This window comes from Mustela nigripes, chromosome 2, assembly GCF_022355385.1.
Source record: "Mustela nigripes isolate SB6536 chromosome 2, MUSNIG.SB6536, whole genome shotgun sequence".
NCBI lineage: Eukaryota > Metazoa > Chordata > Mammalia > Carnivora > Mustelidae > Mustela > Mustela nigripes.
The window spans coordinates 68508430-68530048 of NC_081558.1; the positions used below are offsets into that span (position 1 = coordinate 68508430).

At 36.5% G+C, this 21619-nt stretch overlaps 1 protein-coding gene across 1 annotated transcript in view; it reads left to right on the forward strand.

Moving 5' to 3' along the window:
* Nucleotides 1-21619, forward strand: part of TOPAZ1 (testis and ovary specific TOPAZ 1) — a 138940-nt gene that overhangs the window by 13029 nt on the left and 104292 nt on the right. Inside the window, 2 exon segments of the mRNA XM_059388313.1 lie at nucleotides 1516-1577; nucleotides 2487-2614. Coding sequence (XP_059244296.1) covers nucleotides 1516-1577; nucleotides 2487-2614 — 190 coding nt within the window.

A 21619-nucleotide genomic window follows, 5' to 3' on the forward strand; every position in this document is an offset into this window, starting at 1 on the left:
AAATACTCCATGTTTTCCAAAGACTTTATAAAGAATGATGTATATAAAATGTTTTCTTTGGTTTTTCTTTTTCATGGGTAGGAAGTAATCCTGAACCAATGAACAGTCATAGAGCTGTAGGATAGGTGTTTTTTTTTTTTTTTTTAATATTTTATTTATTTATTTTTCAGAGAGAGAGCAAGAGACTGAGCATAAGCAGGGAGAACAGCAGGCAGAGGCAGAAGCAGGCTCCCTACTGAGCAAGGAGCCTGATGTGGGACTTGATCCCAAGATCTTGGGATCATGACCTGAGCCAAAGGCAGCAGCTTAACCTATTGAGCCACCCAGGTGTCCCTGGATAGGTTTAATAAAACTAATTTATTAAATGAATAAAAATGGTGGGATTATGGGTGTTTACTATATTTTATTCTGTTTGCTTTTACATATTTTTAATTTTTTAAAAATGGAATTATGTTTGGCCATTTTTTTTAATTTATTTTTTATTTTCAGCATAAGAGTATTCATTATTTTTGCACCACACCCAGTGCTCCATGCAATCCGTGCCCTCTATAATACCCACCACCTGGTACCGTGACCTCCCACCCCCCACCCCTTCAAAACCCTCAGATTGTTTTTCAGAGTCCATTTGTTTTTGAGTGGCTCCTATAGATGTAGTTTTCATTTGTTGAGTCTATGCTATTGGGTTTTTTTTTTTTTTTAAGATTTTATTTATTTGTCAGGGGAAAGAGAGAGAGAGCACAAACAGGCTGGCGAGAGAGAAACAGGCTCCCTGCTGAGCAAGGAGCCCCATGCAGACCTTGATCTCAGGATCCTGGGATCATGACTTGAGCTGAAGGGTCACTTAACCAACTGAACCGTCCAAGAATCCCTATACTATTGACTTTAAAAACATATTATCTCATTCAATCCTCTTGATAACTTCATGGATAGTTGAAAATTCCCATTTTACAGATATGGTTAGACTCAAAGAAATTACATAATGTTGCCATAGTTCACATAGTTAAGTGGCAGAACAGTATTTGAAGCCAGGTTGGTTAAACTCTGATCTCCATACTCTTGACCTTTAGACCACATGTTGTTTCAGAGACTACAAAAAAAAAAAAAAAGAGTCAAACTGCTCTCAAACTATATTCCTTTTACATTGTCAGTTATATACACACACCACACACACACACACACACACACACTTCAGAATAGAAGTTAAGCATCAGCTTATATTGGTATAATACTTTAAAATTGTTTTGAATGCTTGATATATATCATCAGGTTCTCTCTGAGTAACAGTTTGAATGGCAGCACTCTCTGACAGTTGTAGCATATGTGTGTGTTTAAAGACCCAAATGAGGAATCTACTTGGGTATGCTGGGTTCTGAGCTCCAGTGTAATACTCTGTCCTTGGAGGACTTGAGCTGATATTCATCAGCTACTAAAGCTGGTAGTATATAATGTTTAGAGAAGTAGATAATTCTGTATAGAATCCATTATAATGTTCAAGCTCTGTTTACTTTATAATAGAAAACTTCCCATACTGGATCCTGGATTGATGAAGTCAAAGATCTGTGCTTCCTTATCAGCAGGTAAAATTTGACATTTTCAAAATATACAGTTTTGAAGTATCTTTTTATATCTCTATTCGGGCCTAGTCAAAACTCATTCATTACATAGGAAGCTCTTCATTTTAGAGTCTTAGCTATATATTTTATGGTTTGGCAGTTTTCCTCAGTTTTAGTTGCTTGGTTGGCAGATAAGATTTTGAGAAATTTTCCATTTGATTAGTTAGTAAGTAACTTTGTTAGGCATTATCTATAAAAGATAGATCATTGACCTTAGAGATTTTTGTGGCCTTATTTTGAAATGGAAATATATGTTTAGCTTTATCACATTTTAAATCTGAATTCTTACTAGAATTTTTTATAATTAATAGTTAATCATAAGTTTAAATACCTGGATCCTTACTTCACAGGCAATATTTTGAAAGTTAATTGTATTTTCATTTTCAAGTTTTAAAAATATATTGAATGTAGCTGGACATAGGAAACATCCTTACATTTGTCTTGATATATGTCAGTTTTGTTTTACTGCTAATTCTTTTTATATCGTGTAATGGAGTTATTTTGAAAGAGAGGGAGGAATAATTGTGTAGTTTGCTGAAACTAAAACGTTTGTCACGTTGGATTTTTTTTTGTTTTTTTTTTTAAAGATTTTATTTATTTGTCAGAGAGAGAGAGGGAGCGAGAGTGAGCACAGGCAGACAGAATGGCAGGCAGAGACAGAGGGAGAAGCAGGCTCCCTGCCGAGCAAGGAGCCCGATGTGGGACCACGACCTGAGCCGAAGGCAGTTGCTTAACCAACTGAACCATCCAGGCGTCCCTGTCACGTTGGATTTTAAAAGAGGCTTAATTCTAACTTGTTTTCAGAACAATCTTTCAGTAATTTAGTTATTTTGCTGCATAAAGTTTCTACAGTTTGATATTATTTCTTTCCAGCAAATGAAATTAAACGTGATTCTGAAGGTGGAAACATTACCTTAGGGAAAGTTACTAATGAGACCTGTGAAAGTGAAAAGCCGAGAGACTTCATTGAACATGTAAAACGTTCAGACTTGGATGAAAAGGTACTGGGGAATTTATATTTTGTTTTTTCCTGGTCTAAATCATGGTAATGCAGAAATTCACGTTAACAGTGCTGTCAGTAGTTCAGACTTGGATGAAAAGGTGTTGTGGAGAATCTTCTTTTCTTTTCTTTTTTTCTTTAAATTCAATTAGCCTGCATATAGTACATTATTAGTTTCAGATGTGTTCAGTAATTCATCAGTTGTGTATAACACCCAGGGCTCATCACATCATGTGCCCTCTTTTTTTTTTTTTAAAGGTTCTTTTTTTTTTTTTTAAGATTTTATTTATTTATTTGACAGAGAGATCACAAGTAGGCAGAGAGACAGGCAGAGAGAGAGGAAGGGAAGCAGCCTCCCCGCCGAGCAGAGAGCCCAATGTGGGGCTCGATCCCAGGACTCTGGGATCATGACCTGAGCCAGAGGCAGAGGCTTTAACCCACTGAGCCACCTAGGTACCCCTCATGTGCCCTCTTTAATGCCCATCACCAATGACCCCATTCCACCACCCTTCCTCCCCTCCAGCAACCCTTAATTTCTTTCCTATAGTTAAGAGTCTCATGGTTTTTTTCCTCTCTGATGACTTCCCATTCTGTTTTCCCTCCTTTCCTCTGATGTCCTCTGTATTGTTTCTTATATTCCACCTATGAGTAAAACCCTATGATAATTGTCTTTCTCTGATTGACTTATTTCACTTAGCATAATACCCTCCAATTCCATCTACATTGGACTGAATGATAAGTATTCATCCTTTCTGATGGCTCAGTAATAGTCTACTCTATATATGAACTACATCTTTATCCATTCATCTGTCGATGGACATCTAAGCTCTTTTCCATAGATTGGCTATTGTAGGCATTGCTACTATAACCATTGGTGTTCACCCTTTGGATCACTACATTTGTATCTTTGAAGTAAATACCTAGTAGTGCAATTGTTGGGTCATAGGGTAGCTCTATTTTTAACTTCTTGAGGAACCTCCATGCTGTTTTCCAGAGTGGCTGTACCAGCTTGCGTTCTAACCAACAGTGTAAGAGGGTTCCTCTTTCGCCACATCCTCACCACAGCTGTTTCCTGAGTTGTTTATTTTAGCCATTCCTGATTGTTGTGAGGTGGTATCTCATTGTGGTTTTGATTTGTATTTTGCTGATGCCAAGTGATGTGGAGTTTTTATTCGTATATCTCTTGGCCATATGTCTATCTTCTTTAGAGGAATGTTTGTTCATGTTTTCTGCCCATTTCTTGATTGGATTGGTTTTTTGGGTGTTGAGTTTGTTAAGTTCTTTAGAGATCTTGGATACTAGCCCTTTATCTGATACGTCATTTGTAAATATCTTCTCCCATTTTGTAGGTTGCCTTTTAGGTTTGTTTCCTTTGCTGTGCAGCAGCTTTTTATCTTGATGAAGTCCCAAAAGTTTGTTTGCTTTTGTTTCCCTTGCCTTTGGAAATGTGACCAGACAGATTTTGCTGCAGACAAGGTCAAAGAAGCTGCTGCCTGTGTTCTCCTCTAGGATATTGATGGATTTTTGTCTCATATTGAGGTCTTTCATCCATTCTGAGTTTATCTTTGGGTATGTTGTAAGAGAATGGTCCAGTTTCATTCTGCATGTGGCTGTCCAGTTTTCCCAGCACCATTTATTGAAGAGATTGTCTTTTTTCCATTGGATATTCTTTCCTGCTTTGTGGAAGATTAGTTGACCATAGGGTCCATTTCTGGAGTCTCTTTTCTGTTCCACTGATCTCTGTGTCTGTTTTTGTGCCAGTACCATACTGTCTTGACAATTACAGCTTTGTAATAGGGCTTGAAGTCAGGTATTGTGATGCCACTAGTTTTGGTTTTCTTTTTCAACATTACCCTGGCTATTCAGGGTCTTTTCTGGTTCCATACTAATTTCAGGATTATTTTGTCCAGCTCTGTGAAAAATGTTAATGGTATTCTGATAGAGTTTGCATTGCTGCATATGATGTACGTATAGATTGCTCTGGGTAGCATAGACATTTTAATGAAATTTGTTCTTCCAGTCCATGAGCATGGAATGTTTTTCCATTTGTTTGTGTCTTCCTCAATTTCTTTCATAAGTATTCTGTAGTTTCCTGAGTACAGGTCCTTTACCTCTTTGGCTGGTTTTATTCCTAGGTATCTATCGGTTTTGGTGCTATTGTAAATGGATTCTATTCCTTAATTTCTCTTCCTTCAGTCTCATTGTTAGTGTATAGAAATGCAACTAATTTCTGTGCATTGATTTTGTATCCTGCTATGTTGCTGAATTGCTGTATGAGTTCTGTTACTTTTGGGATAGATAGTCTTTTGGGTTTTCCACATAAAATATCATGTTATTTGCAAAGAGTGAGAGTTTGACTTCTTTGCCAACTTGAATGCCTTTTATTTCTTTTTGTTGTCTGATTGCTGTGGCTAGGACTTCTGTACTATGTTGAACTGAGTAGTTAGAGTGGGCTTCCAGTTGTGTTCTTGATCTTAGGGGAAATGCTATCAGTTTTTCCCCATTGAGAATGATATTCGCTGTAGGCTTTTCATAAATAGTTTTTATGATATTGAGGTTAGTTCCCTCTATCTGTACACTGTGGAGAGTTTTAATCAAGAAAGGATGCTGTATTTTGTCAAATGCTTTTTTTTTTTTTTTTGCATCATTTGAGAGGGTCATATTGTTCTTGTCCTTTCTTTTTATTTATTTATTTTTTTACCTCATCTCACATCATCTGTCCTTTCTTTTTATTAATGTGGCATACCACATCGATTGATTTGTGAGTGTTGAACCATCCTTGCTGCCCAGGAATAAGTATACTTGGTCATGGTGAATAATCCTTTTAATGTCCTGTTGGATTGTATTGGCCAGTATCTTGGTGAGGATTTTGGCACCCATATTCATTAGGGATATTGATCTGTAATTCTCTTTGGTGGGGGCTTTGGCTGGTTTGGGGGTCAAGGTAATGCTGTCCCCATAGAACAAGTTTGGAAGGTTTCCTTCCATTTCTGTATTTTGAAGCTGTAGAGATTCTTTTACATTTTCTTATTTCTTGTTCTGAATAGTTGTAATACAGATTCATCATAACAGTATGGTCAGGTGATAAGTATAACTTTTTGAGTAAAAGAATTGCATCATTCTGCCCTAGGATATATTGTTTAATGCTTTGTATAAGCACACTATTAACAGGTTTCCTTTGTCTGGGAAAGTGGGGTGTTTAATTATATATTTAGCCTTTTCTTTTTTAGTATGCTTAAGTTGATCTCAAACCTACATAAATCTAATTTGTTACATATCTTCCTGCCTCATTAAACATAGAGTACTGAATATCATTTGATCTTGAAATTTAAGAATATCATAGTATCCGAAGGCTATGAATGCATACAGCAGTTATTTAACCACAGATATAGAAGGCATAGGATTTGGAGCTAAACCTAACTTGATGGTGGAACATACCACTAGCATATGATACAGGGAAAAATTCAGATACCAAATATATTCTTGTTTTCTGCCAGAAAATGTGTGTGATTGTCTTAACCTTTTGCATAATTTAATTTACTCCTAGGCAACCATTTCATATTTTCTTTTTTCTCATTATTCCTTCTTATTCATCCTCACAGCTGACAATCTATTTTTCTACTTCACCAAAAAAATTGAAGTAACTGGAAAGGAACTTCCTACTTCCCTGCCAGTATAATAGCCAACCTAACTTGCATCTGCTCCCCAAATTCCAGCTTCTCCTCAGTTACAGTAGATGATCTAGCCAAGGTTATTCCTTCCACCTGTGTGCCAAAGTCCACCTCTTTCCTCTCTAAAAATACTACTCCAGTAATTCTTCTTTTTATTATTGGCTTATTTTTATCAATATATAAACATGTGGTTCTCCCATCTTCAAACCAAACCAAACCAAACCAAACAAAATGGTTTCATAGTCCCATTTATCTTTTCAGCTGTCATCCTATCTCTCAAATGCTTATCTTTACCCACCATCTCTACTTTCTGTCCTCTGGTTCTCTTGAACCCATTCCAAAGATACTTGCCTTCACTGCAACCAAAACTATCCTTAAACTCTTCAGTGACCTCCTTGTTGCTGGGTCTAATGGACATTATCTTAGTCTCAATGTTGCTTAACCTATCATTATTATTTGTCACAGTTGATCACACTTTCTTTGAAACCCTGGCTTTCAGGATAAACATACATGCCTGGTTTATTTTTTCCCTTTCTGTCTGCAACTTCCCAGTTGATTTTGCTGATCTCTCTTGATATACCTGACCTCTACATATTGTAGTGGCTCAGAGCCTAGACCACGATGTGTTCTTTCTTATCTAGATTGGCTCATTAAATGGTCCCGTCCAGCCTCATTGCATTAAATGCCATCATTGTGATAAGACTCTCAAATTTATAACTGCATTCTGAACTGCTTCTCTGAACAGATCTTTATGTTTAGTTGCCTACTGGACTTGTCCATTTAGATGTCCAGTTAGGCATCTCAAACTTAACATGTTCAGTCTGAATTCCTGAAACATCTATATACAGCCTACCAGATACTCATTTCAGATGTAACTGCACATAAAGACTGAGAGCAAAGAGATGGAAAAAGATGTTCCATGCAAATGGAAACAAAAAGCTAGTGTAGCTATACATATATCAAACAAAACAGACTTATAGCAATACTATAATAGTAGAGGACTTTAACATCTCACTTACATGAATCATCACGATTGGAAATCAGTAAGGAGACATATTAAGTGACATGTTTAAGACCAGATGAACTTAATACATATATATGGAACATTCCATTTAAAAGCATCAGAATATACATTCTTCTCAGGTACACACAGAACATTCTTTACGATAGATAATGTGTTAGGCCACAAAGCAAGTCTCAATAAATGCATGAAAATTTAAATCATATCAAGCATCTCTTCCTAACACAATTGTATGAAACTAGAATTAAATTATAAGAACAAAATCAGAAAAATGACAAATAATCTGAAGATTTAACAACATGCTATTAACAATTGAAGAGTCATAGAAGAAATCAAGAGAGAACTCCAGACAGTAACTGGACACAATGAAAACAGAAATAGGGCATACAAAAATCTGTGGGATGCAGCAAAAGCAGTTCTTTTTTTTTTTTTTTTAAGATTTTTTTTATTTGACAGAGAGAGACACAGCAAGCGCAGCAACACAAACAGGGGGAATGGGAGAGGGAGAAGCAGGCTCCCCACTGAGCAGGGAGCCTGACACAGGGCTCAATCCCAGGACTCTGGGATCATGACCTGAGCCGAAGGCAGATGCTTAATGACTGAGCCACCCAGGCACCCCAGAAAAGCAGTTCTAGAGGAAATTTCATTGCATACAGATCTACCTCCAGAAACAAGAGAGATGTCAAACAATTTATCTGTATACCTAACAGAATTAGAGAAAGAATAAACAAAGCCAAAAGTTAATAGAAAGAAGGAAATAGTGAAGATCAGAATGGAAATAAATAGAGAATAAAAAGACAATAGAAAAGATCAATGAAACCTAAGAACTCTTTCTTTGAAAAGAGAAAATTCACAAACTTTTGGCTGGACTAACCAAAAAAAAAAAAAAAAGGGGGGGGGCTTAAATATATAAAATTAGAAATGAAAGAGGAGAAGGGGTTATAACTGATACCACAGAAGTACTGTGAACAGTTAATTATAGGACAACAAATTGGGCAACTGTGAAGAAATAGATAAATTCCTAGAAACTTAAAATCTTCCAAGAGTGAATTATGAAGAAAGAGAAATTCTGATTGCAACAATTCCCAGTAAGGAGATTGAATCAGTAGTCAAAAACCTCCCAACAAATAAAAACAGGACCAGACAGCTTCACTGGTGAACTCTGCTATAAATTTAGAAAATTTAATACCTACTTTTCTCAGATTTTTCCCAAAAATTGAAGAGGAGGGAACATTTCCAAACTCATTTTACAAGGTCAGCATTATCCTGATACCAAAATCAGACATGGATACCACAAGAAAAGAAAATCTTACCAGCTAAAATCCCTAATGATCGCAGATGTAGAAACCTTCAACATTAGCAAAGTGAATTCAATAATACTTTTAAAGAATCTTACACCATGATCTATGGGATATATTCCACAAATGCAAGGATGATTCTACATCCACATACCAATCCCTGTGATATGCCACATTAACAAAATGAGAGATAAGAACATATGATCATCTCAATAGATGCAGAAAAGCATTTGACAAAATTCAACATCCATTTATAGTAAGAATTCTTAACAAAGTGAGTATATAGAGAGAAAGTACCTCCACATAATCAAGACCATCTATGACCAATCCACGTTTAATGTCATACGCAACAGTGAAAGGGCAGAAGCTTTCCTCTGAGATCAGGAACAAGATAAGGAATCCTCCTGTTTCCTTTTCTTTTCAACATAGTATTGGAAGTCCTAATAAGGACAGTTAGAAGAAGAAAATAAAAGATACCAAAATTGGAAAAGAAGACATAAAACTCACTATTTTCCAATGTCATGATATTATTTATAGAAAACCTTTAAGACACCACCAAAAAAACTGTTAGAACTAATGAATTGGATTCAGTAAAGTTTCAGGATATAAAATTAATATACAAAAATCTATTGTGTTTTTATATAGTAATAATGAGCTATCAGAAAGAAAAATTCAAAAAATCCTATTTATAATCACATCAAAGAGAGTAAAATGCCTATGAATAAATTTAATGAAGGAGGTGAAAGACCTGTAGATTGAAAACTGTAGTACACTGATAAAAGAATTTGAAGACATAGACAAATGGAAATATATTCCATGCTCATGGATTGGAAGAATTAATATCATTAAAATGACCAAACTACCCAAAGCAATGTACATATTCAGTATAATCTCTATCAAAATTCCAGTGACATTTTTCACAGAACTAGAACAAATAATTATAAAATTTATATGGAACCACAAAAGACCTTGAATAATGAAAGCAGTTGGTTATTCAAAGAACAAGGCCTGAGGTATCACACTCCTGATTTCAAACTATACTACAAAACTATAGTAATCAAAACAGTATGGTATTGGCATGAAAACAGACACATGGATCAATGAAACAGACTAGAGAGCTCAGAAGTAAACACATACATATATGGTCAATTAATTTATGATAAAGAAGGCAACATAACAATGGGGAAAGGACAGTATCTTCAATAAATGATGTTGGAAAAACTGAATGTAAGACCTGAAACCATAAGGCCTAGAAGAAAACATAGGCAATAATCTCCTTGAGATAAATCATAGCAGAGTTTTTTTGCATCTGATTCCAAGGCAAGGGAAACAAAGCAAAACTAAGCAAATGGGACTTGAAACAAGCTTCTACACAGAGAAGGATACTATCAACAAAATGCAAAGGCAACTTAATGGGAGAAGACATTTTTATGTCCTATACCTCCTAAGGGGTTAATGTCCAAAATTCATGAAGAACTCCTACAACTCAATAACAACGAAAACCATAATCTAATTAAAAAATGGGCAGAGGACCTAAATTGTGTTTTCCCAAAGAAGATGTACAGTTGGCCAACAGATACATGAAAAGATGCTCAAAGTCACTCATCATCAGGGAAATGTAAATCAAAACCACAGTGAGATACCACCTTACACCTGTCTGAATGACTGTTATCCAAAGGACAAGAAATAACAAATGTTGTTAAGGATGTGGAGAAAAAGGAACTTTTGTGTACTGTTGGTAGGTATATAAACTGGTATAACTTCTATGGAAAAAAAGTTTGGCAGTTACTCAAAATACTAAAAATAGAGCTACCATACAGTCTAGCAATTCCATTACTGGGTATCTAAAGAAATAAAAAAATATTAACTCAAAAAGATAAACGCATGCGTGTGTTCACTGCAGTATTATTTATCAGTATTACACTAAGTTAAGCTAGAGGAAAACAAATACTGCATGATCTTTTTTTTTTTTTTAAAGATTTTATTTATTTATTTGACAGAGAGAGATCACAAGCAGGCAGAGAGGCAGGCAGAGAGAGAGGAGGAAGCAGGCTCCCTGCTGAGCAGAGATCCCGATGTGGGGCTCGATCCCAGGACTCTGAGATCATGACCTGAGCCGAAGGCAGCGGCTTAACCCACTGAGCCACCCAGGTGCCCCACTGCATGATCTTTTTAAGTGGAATCAAAATCCAGATTGGTGGGTTTTGGTGGGTAAAGAACAGATTGGTGGTTGCCAGAGAGAAGGGGGGTTGTGATGGGGAAAAATGGGTGAAGGGGATCAAAAAACACAAACTTCCAGTTATAAAATAAATAAATATATGGCATAAGGGATATGGTTAACAATGCTATATTCACTTTGTGACAGATGGTAATTAAACCTGTTGTGATCATTTTGTAATGTATACAAGTATCAAAGTACTATGATGTATACTTGAAACTAAACTAATACTTCCTATGTCAGTTATAGCTCAATAAAAAATTAAATAATTTGTAAAAATTTTTTAAAAACTGAACTCCTGTTATATATCTCCTCATCTACCAAAAAACCAGTTTTTCCAATAATCTCTTTTTCTGTTAATGGCAGCTCCATCCTTTTATAATTACTCAGACTCAAAACCCTGGATTTCCTTACTTTTTCTTCTCAGTTCATATGCAGTCTGTAAGGAAAGCCTGCAGGTTTTACCTCAGATAATGTCTAGAAACTGTCCACTTTTCATCGTTCCCCACCAACACTACATAGCCCCAAGCTAATGTAATCTCTTAACTGAATTACTACAGTCACCTTTTAACAGATGTGTTTCTAATTTTTCCCTCTTGTAGTTTATTCTCAATATAGCATAAGTTAGATCATGTCATTCTTCTGCTTCCAATTCTCCATTGGTTTCTAATGACATTTGGATTCAAAGCCAGAGCCCTTAGTATCACCTGCAGTGCCTGTATCTTTTCCTTATACCCCTTGTTTTCTCTCTGATCTCTTGTACTCCTGCTGTATTCATTTCACTCTGACCATACTAGCCTCCTTGCTGTTCTTGGAACATACCAGCCTTTCTCCAACTTCAGGGCCTTTACCCATGCCATTTTATCTGTGTGTAATGTTTCCTAAACATTAGGAGTATAGCTGGTTCTTTTACTTCCTTCACATCTTTATTCATATTTCGTGTTCTCAGAGATAACTTACCTGGCCATCTAGTGTAAAACTTCAGTGTTCTTCTTTCTCCCAGCATTTCATATTCCCTTTTCTTATATTCATTTTGACTTAACATTGTATATATTCTCCTCCTACTAGAGTGAAAAATCCATGAAAGCAAGGATTTTTGTCCATTTTGCTTACTACTTCATCTCTAGCACCTAGAGCAGTAACTGATACAGGGTAATATTACAAATAATTGTTGAATGCATACGGAATGTGAACTCCAATTGAAAATAGTCTTTAAGTGCTAGAGGCGTCCTGTAACATAAATAATCTCACCAAGTACTTGTTTAATGGTTTGATGATAATAGCCAGTATGTACTAAGCCTTTATTATATGCCAGCCAGCCTACCAGTAGTTATCACATTTTAGTCACATAATATAATGAGGTGTTATTTAGGAGTTCCCAAGGCCACCCTCAGATTTAGTGATTTTTCTAGAATTACAGAGAGGTCAGCAAAGCTGTTATACTCAAAATTGCACTTTATTACAGCGAGGGATGCATGTTAAAATCCACAAAGAGTCGCATAAGGCAGAGTCCACAAGAAACCAGGCACAAGTTTCCAGTTGTCTTCTTCTAGTAGAGCCATATGGATGCTGCTTGCTTCTCCCAGCAGTGATGCGTGACAGCACAGAGAGTTTTGCTAGCTAAGGGAATTTACTTGAGCCCTGGTTAGGGTTTTTATTGGGGTCAGTCATGTTGGTATAGCTGGCTGGCTGCCTGTATGACTGACCTTTATCAGTCTCTCCAGATTCTCCAAAGGTCAAGCTGAAGTTAAATAACCCAAGGTCCCCACCATAAATCACATTGTTAGTTTAGGCTATCTGGAGTGGCACAAGGCCCCTACCGTGAATGTAATTCACGGTATAGACTGTCTGGTCCCAGACCTACAGTTAAACAAAGACACATTCATCAGGTAGCATATTCCGAGGGCTTAAATGTTACCTCTGAGGAGTAGGTCAAAGACCAAACCTTCAGTATACATAATGTAGACAACTCTGGCTTGCTGAGATAGTTCTTTACTGGACATGGGGCATGTACTGTTACTTTCTTTTATAGATAAAGAAAGAGATTTTAGAGGCATGCCTTCTCCATGGTCCCACAGCAGAGTTCCTTGACTTTATAGCAAGAGTCAGCAAAGTTTTCTTTTATTGGGCTAAATAGTAAATACCTGTAAGATTTTGTGGGTCATTTAGATGCATGTAGCGACTATTCATATATATAAACAAGTAGAGTTGCTATGTTCAAGTAAATCTTTCCTTACAAAAACAGGCAGCCTGCAGGCTGTAGCTTGCCAACCCTTGCTCTGAAGTATTAAAAAATAAAACAACAAAAACAAACACAGTTTGTACTCTATTCTACTTAAAGCTGAGGAAAAGACTTAATCCATTCACTCCTGCAAGGATAGATTTTAGGAGATGTTTGCTAGAATTCACTGAATTTTTAGCACTGTTAATACTTTAAAGATGTAGACAATTTTTTGGCATAACTTTAAAAAATCTACAAAATTTTTTAGTTGCTTCCTAGTACAGTAAGATTTCTTGTTTTTGTTTTTTATTTTATTTATTTATATCAATTATTTTTATTAACATATAATATATTATTTGCCCCAGGGGTACAGGTCTATGAATCTTCAGGCTTACATACTTCACAGCACTCACCATATCACATACCCTCCCCAATGTCTATAGCCCAACCACCCTGTCCACACGCCACCTCTCCCCAGCAACCCTCCATTTTTTTTGTGAGATTAAGAGTCTCTTATGCTTTGTCTCCCTCCCGATCCCATCCTGTTTCATTTTTTTCCTTCTCTACCCCTCCAAACCCTCTACTCTGCCTCTCAACTTCCTCATATCAGGGCGATCATATGATAATTGTCTTTCTCTGATTGGTTTATTTGCTCAGCATAATATCCTCTAGTTCTATCCATGTCATTGCAAGTGGCAAGATTTCATTTCTTTTGGTGGCTGCATAGTATTCCATTGTGTATATATATACCACATATTTCTTACCCATTCATCTGTTGATGGACATCTAGGTTCTTTCCATAGTTTGGCTATTGTGGACATTGCTGCTCTAAACATTCGGGTGCACATGCCCCTTCGGATCACTACATTTGTATCTTTAAGGTAAATACCCAGTAGTGCAATCACTGGGTCATAGGGTAGTTCTATTTTCAACTTTTTGAGGAACCTCCATGCTGTTATCCAGAGTGGCTGCACCAGCTTGCATTCCCACCAGCAGTGTAGGAGGGTTCTTCCCCTTTCTCCGCATCCTCTCCAACATCTGTTGTTTCTTGACTTGTTAATTTTAGGCATTCTGACTGGTATGAGGTGGTAACTCACTGTGGTTTTGATTTGTATTTCCCTGATGCCGAGTGATGTAGATCACTTTTTCATGTGTCTGTTGGCCATCTGGATGTCTTCTTTGCAGAAATGTCTGTTCATGTCCTCTGCCCATTTCTTGATTGGATTATTTGTTCTTTGGGTGTTAAGTTTGATAAATTCTTTATAGATTATGGATACTAACCTTTTATCTGATACATCATTTGCAAGTATCTTCTCCCATTCTGTCAGTTGTCTTTTGGTTTTGTTGACTGTTTCCTTTGCTGTGCAAAAGCTTTTTTTTTTTTTTTTTTTATCTCGATGAAGTCCCAATAGTTCATTTGTTGCCCTTACTTCCCTTGCCTTTGGCAATGTTTCTATTCTTGTGTGTGGTCATCTATTTTTGTGTGTGGTGTAAGGAAATGGTCCAGTTTCATTTTTCTGCATGTTTTCCCAACACCATTTATTGAAGATATTGTCTTTTTCCCATCGGACATTCTTTCCTGCTTTGTCAAAGATTAGTGGACCATGGAGTTTAGGGTCTATTTCTGGGCTCTCTATTCTGTTCCACTGATCTATGTGTTTGTTTTGTGCCAGTACCATACTGTCTTGATGATGACAGCTTTGTAATAGAGCTTGAAGTCTGGAATTGTGTTCTACCAATTTTGGCTTTCTTTTTCAACATTCCTCTGGCTATTCGGGGTCTTTTCTGGTTCCATATAAATTCTAAGATTATTTATTCCATTTCTTTGAAAAACTGATGGTATTTTTCTTGGTTTTGTTTAAGATAAGGGGATGATACATTTTTCTAATACCACGGTAGGCCTTAATGTACCAACTCTTTAGAAAATCCATGACCAGACAGTAATATTTGTCTTCAAGATATCTGGCCATTAAGTTTGGGAATTGAACTTTATCCATCTCCCTCACCTTACATTTTAAGAGTTTGAGGGGATAAATAGGTTAACTTTGGGACATATGTATGACCTATCACTTTTCTACATTCATGTACAGTTCTCTGTGAATTTTTAGAAATGTTCCTTATTGATATTTTATATATATTAATTTATATAATAATTATGTAATAAAGATATATGTTCGGTTTTTTCAGAAATCTTGTTTTTATTTTGTCTTGTATATCAGTTATACTCAGAATCCATATGTAACAATTGTTAGGTTTACCATGGTTGTAGTATTTGGTTAATGAATCTAGTTTTTGAACCCTAGATAGTTTAAATGCTAGTGTGCTTTTTTTTTTAAGGTTTTTATTTTGAAATAATTGTAGATTCACAGGAAATTGCAAAAGTAGTATAGTGAGGACCCAGGTACTCTTCAGCTAGTCTTTCCCAATGACTATATCTTTAAGTACAATATCAGAAACAGGAATCAGATATTAAATGTAAGTATATATACTTTTATTAAGTGGGAAGATTTTTGTAGCCATCTCTCCAAACAAGATAAAGAATTACTCCATCACTGCAAAGATCTTCCTTATGTTATTCCTTGGTTACACCTTTCCCCCTACTTCTTAAATTCCTAACCTTAGCAAACATTAATCTGTTTTCCATCTCTGTAATTTTGGTATTTTGAAATAAATACAGATTTGCTGGAGGTTGGCTGGAAGATTATTAATTTTGTTATAAAAGAGCCAGCTTTGTTTTTATTGACTGATTGTTTTTCTCTTGCTCTGTTTTCTATTTCACTGACTTCTACTGATCATTTTTTCTCCTTTTTTCTGCTTACTTTAGATTTAATTTTCCCTTTTGTAGTTTTGTAAGGTTGCAGCTAAGGTCATTGATTTAAAACTTACTTTCTGAGACAATTTAGTGCTATAAATTTATCCATGAATACTGCTTTAGCAAATCCCACATTTTTTAAACTTTGAATCGGTTATAGATTCACATACATTGGTAAGAAATAACAGAGAGAGATCTCATGTATCCTTTATCCAGTTTCCCCCAATGGTAACATTGCAAAACTGTAGTACAATATCACAACCAAGATATTGACATTAATACAGACAGAGATACAGAACATTTCCATCACAGCAAGGATCCCTCTTGTTGCCCTTATAGCCATACCTACTTTCTTCCTGGCTACCCCTAAATAATCCTTAACCCTTGATAACCACTAATCTGTCCTCCATTTCTATAATTTTGTCATTTCAAGAATGTTACGTAAATGGAATCATTCAGAGTGTTACCTCTTCAGATTTTTTTTTTTTACCCAGCATAATAATCTGGATATTCATCAAGCTTGTTGCATATATCAGTAGTTCATTCATTTTTATTGCTTAGTAATACTCCATGGGATGGGTTACCACAGTTTATTTGAAAGCTCTTCACTCATTGAAGGATATCTGCATTGTTTACAGTTTTTGGCTATTACAAATAAACTTCTGTAAACATTTATGTACTGGTTTTTGGTGAACCTAATTCTTAACTTCTCTGGGATAGATGCCCATGTCTGCAGTTGCTGGCTTTATGGTAATTGCATGCTAAGTTTTAAACTTGGTTAACTCAGCGTCCAGATTACTCTTTTGTGGTAGCAGTTTAAATCTTTGTTCAGTTCTTTTAGATTTAGCTGTGCTGTTTAAGAGTCACCTTAGAAAAACATAGTTTAGTGGTCAGCAAGAAATTTGGATGGAGTTTATAAGATTTCAGGGTTTCCTTTCTTAGGCTCTCTCCTTTTGTGGATTCCTAGCCTTACTTCCCAGTTTCTGACTTTGTCCTAAACTTAGCGTTCTTGTTTGTTGTTTGAATAAGGCAAATTTTTGGCCTTCTCAAGTAGTTCCAACTAGGACCCACCTTCAGGAATAAAGCTATGAAAGCAGAAGAATTAGCCAGTGCTATTCCTTCTTTCCAAGTGTAGACTTCTCTCCAGATTCTGCCAGCTATTCATATATTTCTAGTGTTTTCAGGCGGAGATTTTTAAAAATTTAATCTAGGATTTGTAGTTTTTACCTGCAGGAGGATTAGCCCAGTAAGACATACTCTACCATTACTCAAAGTGGTCCTGTTGTATATTATTTAAAATTTTATACAAATTGGAGCATTTTATACAAATGGTAACATACCATTCTTTTTCTTGCTTTTTAAACTTAACATATAGTGGAGAGTTTCTTTTGAATGTATATAATTATGCCTTTTTATAATTATATAATTATCTGCTGCATGGATATATTCTATTCAACAAGTTCCACTGTTGGTGGACACTTGGTTTGTTCCCATTTTTTGCATTTAAATATTGCTGCATTATGTATCCTTGAACATAAGGCATTTTGTATATATGCAGGCATTTTTGGATTAATTCTTAGAAGTAAAATTGTCAGATTGGCCTACATAAAGATGGCTGTGATTCATACTTTCAACAACATTGGGTAAGAATGCCAGTTTTCTCCCCCACACACTAACCAACTCAGTATTAAAATTTTTGTCCCATCTGTCTATTTTTACAAATGACTTTTAGTTTGGTTTTTTTTTAAGGTTTTATTTATTTATTTGACAGAGAGAGAGATCACAAGTAGGCAGAGAGAGGAGGAAGAGGCTCCCCTCCGAGCAGAGAGCCCGATGTGGGGCTCAATCCCAGGACCCTGAGATCATGACCTGAGCCGAAGGCAGAGGCTTAATCCACTAAGCCACCCAGGTGCTTTTCTCTTAGACTAAGCATCTTTTAGTATGTTCAAAGGCCATTTATGTTTTTTTATGAACTTTCTTTTTATGTTTTTTTGCCCATTTTTCTTCTGAGATTTTTATTTTTATTTTTTATTTTTTTACTTGTAGGAACTTTTTTTTTTTTTAAAGATTTTATTCATTTATCAGAGGGAGTGAGAGCGAGCACAGGCAGACAGAATGGCAGGCAGAGGCAGAGGGAGAAACAGGCTCCCCGCTGAGCAAGGAGCCTGATGCAGGACTCGATCCCAGGACGCTGGGACCATGACCTGAGCCGAAGGCAGCCGCCCAACCAACTGAGCCATCCAGGCATCCCGGAACTTTTCATCTATTAAACATATTCTTACATTACACATTGTCAGGGAAATAGAAATAAAAACTATAATGAAACACCATCTCATACCTATCAAAATGGCTAAAATTAATAACACACACAAGACCAACAGATGTTGGCAAGGTTGCAGAGAAAAGGCAACACTCTTACACTTGTTGGTGGGAATGCAGGCTGGTACAATCACTTGGAAGACAGTATGGAGGTTCCTCAAAAATTTAGAAGTTCCCTTGATTTAGCCATTGAACTGCTAGGTATTTACCCAAAGGATACAAAAGTACTGGTTCAAAGGGATATGTTCACCCCAATGCTTATATTTATAGCAACATTATCAACAATAGTCAAATCGTAGGAAGAGCCCAAATGTCCATCAGCTGATGAATGGATAAAAAAAGATATGTGCTGTGTGTGTGTGTGAGTGTGTGTGTGTGTGTGTGTGTGTGTCTGTCTGTCTGTCTGTAATGGAATATTACTCAGCCATAAAAATTAATGATTTCTTGCTTTTTGCAGCGAAATGAATGGAGCTAGAGAATAATATGTTAAGTGAAATAAGTCAGAGAAAGACAAATACCATATGATTTCACTCATGTAGAATTTAAGAAACAAAACAGTTGAACCTGGGGGAAAAAAGAGAGGTAAACCATAAAACAGACTCTTAACTATAGAGAACAAATAGGGTTGATGGAGGAGAAATGGTCAGAGGCACGAGTTAAATGGGCAATGGGTATTAAGGAGAGCACTTTTGATGAGCTCTTGGTGTTAAAAAGTGATGAACCCCAAAATTCTACACCTGAAGTTAATATTATACTGTATGTTTACTAACTGGAATTTAAAAATTTTTTTAAAAAAACATATTTATTTATTTGACAGAGAAAGAGAGAGAGCACTAGCAGGGGGAGCAGCAGAGTGAGAGGGAGATGCAGCCTCCCCATTGAGCAGGGAGTCCGATGTTGGGTTGAATCCTAAGTCCCTGACATCATGACCTGAGCCGAAGGCAGATGCTTAACCAACTGAGCCACCCAGGTGCCCCAACGAACTGGAATTTAAATGAAAACTTGAGGGGTGCCTGGGTGGCTCAGTGGGTTAAGCCTCGGCCTTTGGCTCAGGTCATGATCTCAGGGTCCTGGGATCGAGTCCCGTATCGGGCTCTCTGCTCAGCAGGGAGCCTGCTTCCTCCTCTCTCTCTCTCTCTCTCTCTCTGCCTGCCTCTCTGCCTACTTGTGATCTGTCAAATAAATAAATAAATAAATATCTTTAAAAAAAAAAAAATGAAAACTTGAAAGTACAAAAGTACACAAACAAAAAATATATTCTTTGTCATATGTGCCCACATTTTTTCCTGTTTTTTGACTGTGTTCTGACTTGATTTAGGAGACTTTACCTTGAAGGAGGTTTTTATTTTTAGTCAAGTCTGTTAGTTTTCTATTATGGTATTTGAATCATATTTAGAGAAGCCCTTCCCCATTTCAGGATTTAAAATTTTGTCCTGTATTTTCTCCTGGTGTTTTTTTTTCCCCCGTTTTTTATTATGTTCGAATTTTTATCTTTCTGAATCTAAAATTTATTTTGGGAGAAAGAATATAGAGACAAGGTACGCTTTAAAATTTTTTTTTCCATTTTATTTTATTTCTTTTCAGTGTTCCAGAATTCATTGTTTATGTACCACACCCAGTGCTCCATGCAATTCGTGCCCTCCATAATACCCACCACCAAGCTCACCCATTCCCTCACCACCACCCATCCAAAACCCTCAGTGTGTTTCTCAGAGTCCACAGTCTCTCATGGTTTGTCTCCCCTCTGACTTCCATTTGCAAATCAATCAATGTGATAGAATAAATCAAGAGATTAGAGAAGAACCATATGATCCTCTCAATTGATACAGAAAAAGCATTTGACAAGATACAGCATCTGTTCCTGATTAAAATGCTTCAAAGTATAGGGATAGAGGAAACATTCCTCAACTTCATAAAATCTATCTATGAAAAACCCATAGCGAATATCATTCTCAATGGGGAAAAGCTGACACCTTCCCTTTGAGATCAGGAACACAACACTCTCTCCACTCTTGTTCAACATAATACTAGAAGTCCTAGCAATTGGAACACAAAGCAATCAGAAAACAAAAAGAAACAAAAGGTATTCAAATTGGCAAAGAAGAAGTCAAACTCTCCCTCTTCACAGATGACATGATACTTTATATGGAAAACCGGAAAGACTCCAGCCCCAAACTACGAGAACTCATTCAGCAATTCAGTAATGTGGCAGGATACAAAAATCAATGCACAGAAATCAGCTGCTTTCTTAAACACTAGCAATGAAAATACAGAAAAGGAAATTAGAAAGTAGATTCCATTTACTGTAGCACCAAGAACCATAAGATACCTCTGAATAAACCTAACTAAAGAAGTAAAGGATCTGTACTCGAGGAACTACAGAACCACTTGTGAAAGAAATTGAAGAAGACACAAAGAGATGGAAGACCATTCCATGTTCGTGGATCAGAAGAATAAACATTCTTAAAATGTCTATATTGCCTAGAACAATCTATACTTTCAGTGCCATCCTGATCCAAATTCCACCGGCATTTTTCAAAGAGCTGGAACAAACAATCCTAAAATTTGTATGGAACCAGAAGAGACCCTGAACTGCTAAGGAAATGTTGAAAAAGAAAAACAAAACTGGGAGCATCACGTTCCCTGATTTCCCCAAGACAGCATGGTACTGGCACAAAAACAGACACATAGACCAGTGGAACAGAATAGAGAGACCAGATATGGACCCACAACTCTATGGTCAAATAATCTCTGACAGAGCAGGAAAAAATATACAGTATAAAAAAGACAGTCTCTTCAATAAATGCTGCTGGTAAAACTGGACAGCTATCTATAGAAGAATGAAGCTCAACCATTCTTTTCCACCATACACAAAGATAAACTCAAAATGGATAAAAGACCTCCACGTGAGGCAGGAATCTATCAAAATCCTAGAGGAGAACGTAAGTGGTAAGTAACCTCTTCGACATCGGTCATGGCAACTTCTTTCAAAACATGTCTCCAAAGACAAAGGAAATAAAAGCAAAAATGAACTTTGGGGACTTCTTCAAGATCAAAAGCCTCTGCAAAGCAAATGGAACAGTCAACAAAACAAAAAGGCAACCCACGGAATGGGAGAAGATATTCACTAATGACACTACAGACAAAGGGCTGATATCCAAGATCTATAAAGAAATTCCTCAAACTCAACCACACAAAACAGACTATCATGTCAAAAAATGGGCAGAAGACATGAACAGACACTTCTCCAAAGAAGACATACAAGTGGCTAACAGGCACATGAAAAAAATGTGCATCATCATTAGCCATCAGGGAGATTCAAATCAAAACCACATTGAGATACCACCTTATACCAGTTAGAATGGCCAAAATTAAGACAGGAAATAACAAGTGTTGGAGGGGATGTGGAGAAAGGGGAACCCTCTTACACTGTTGGTGGGAATGCA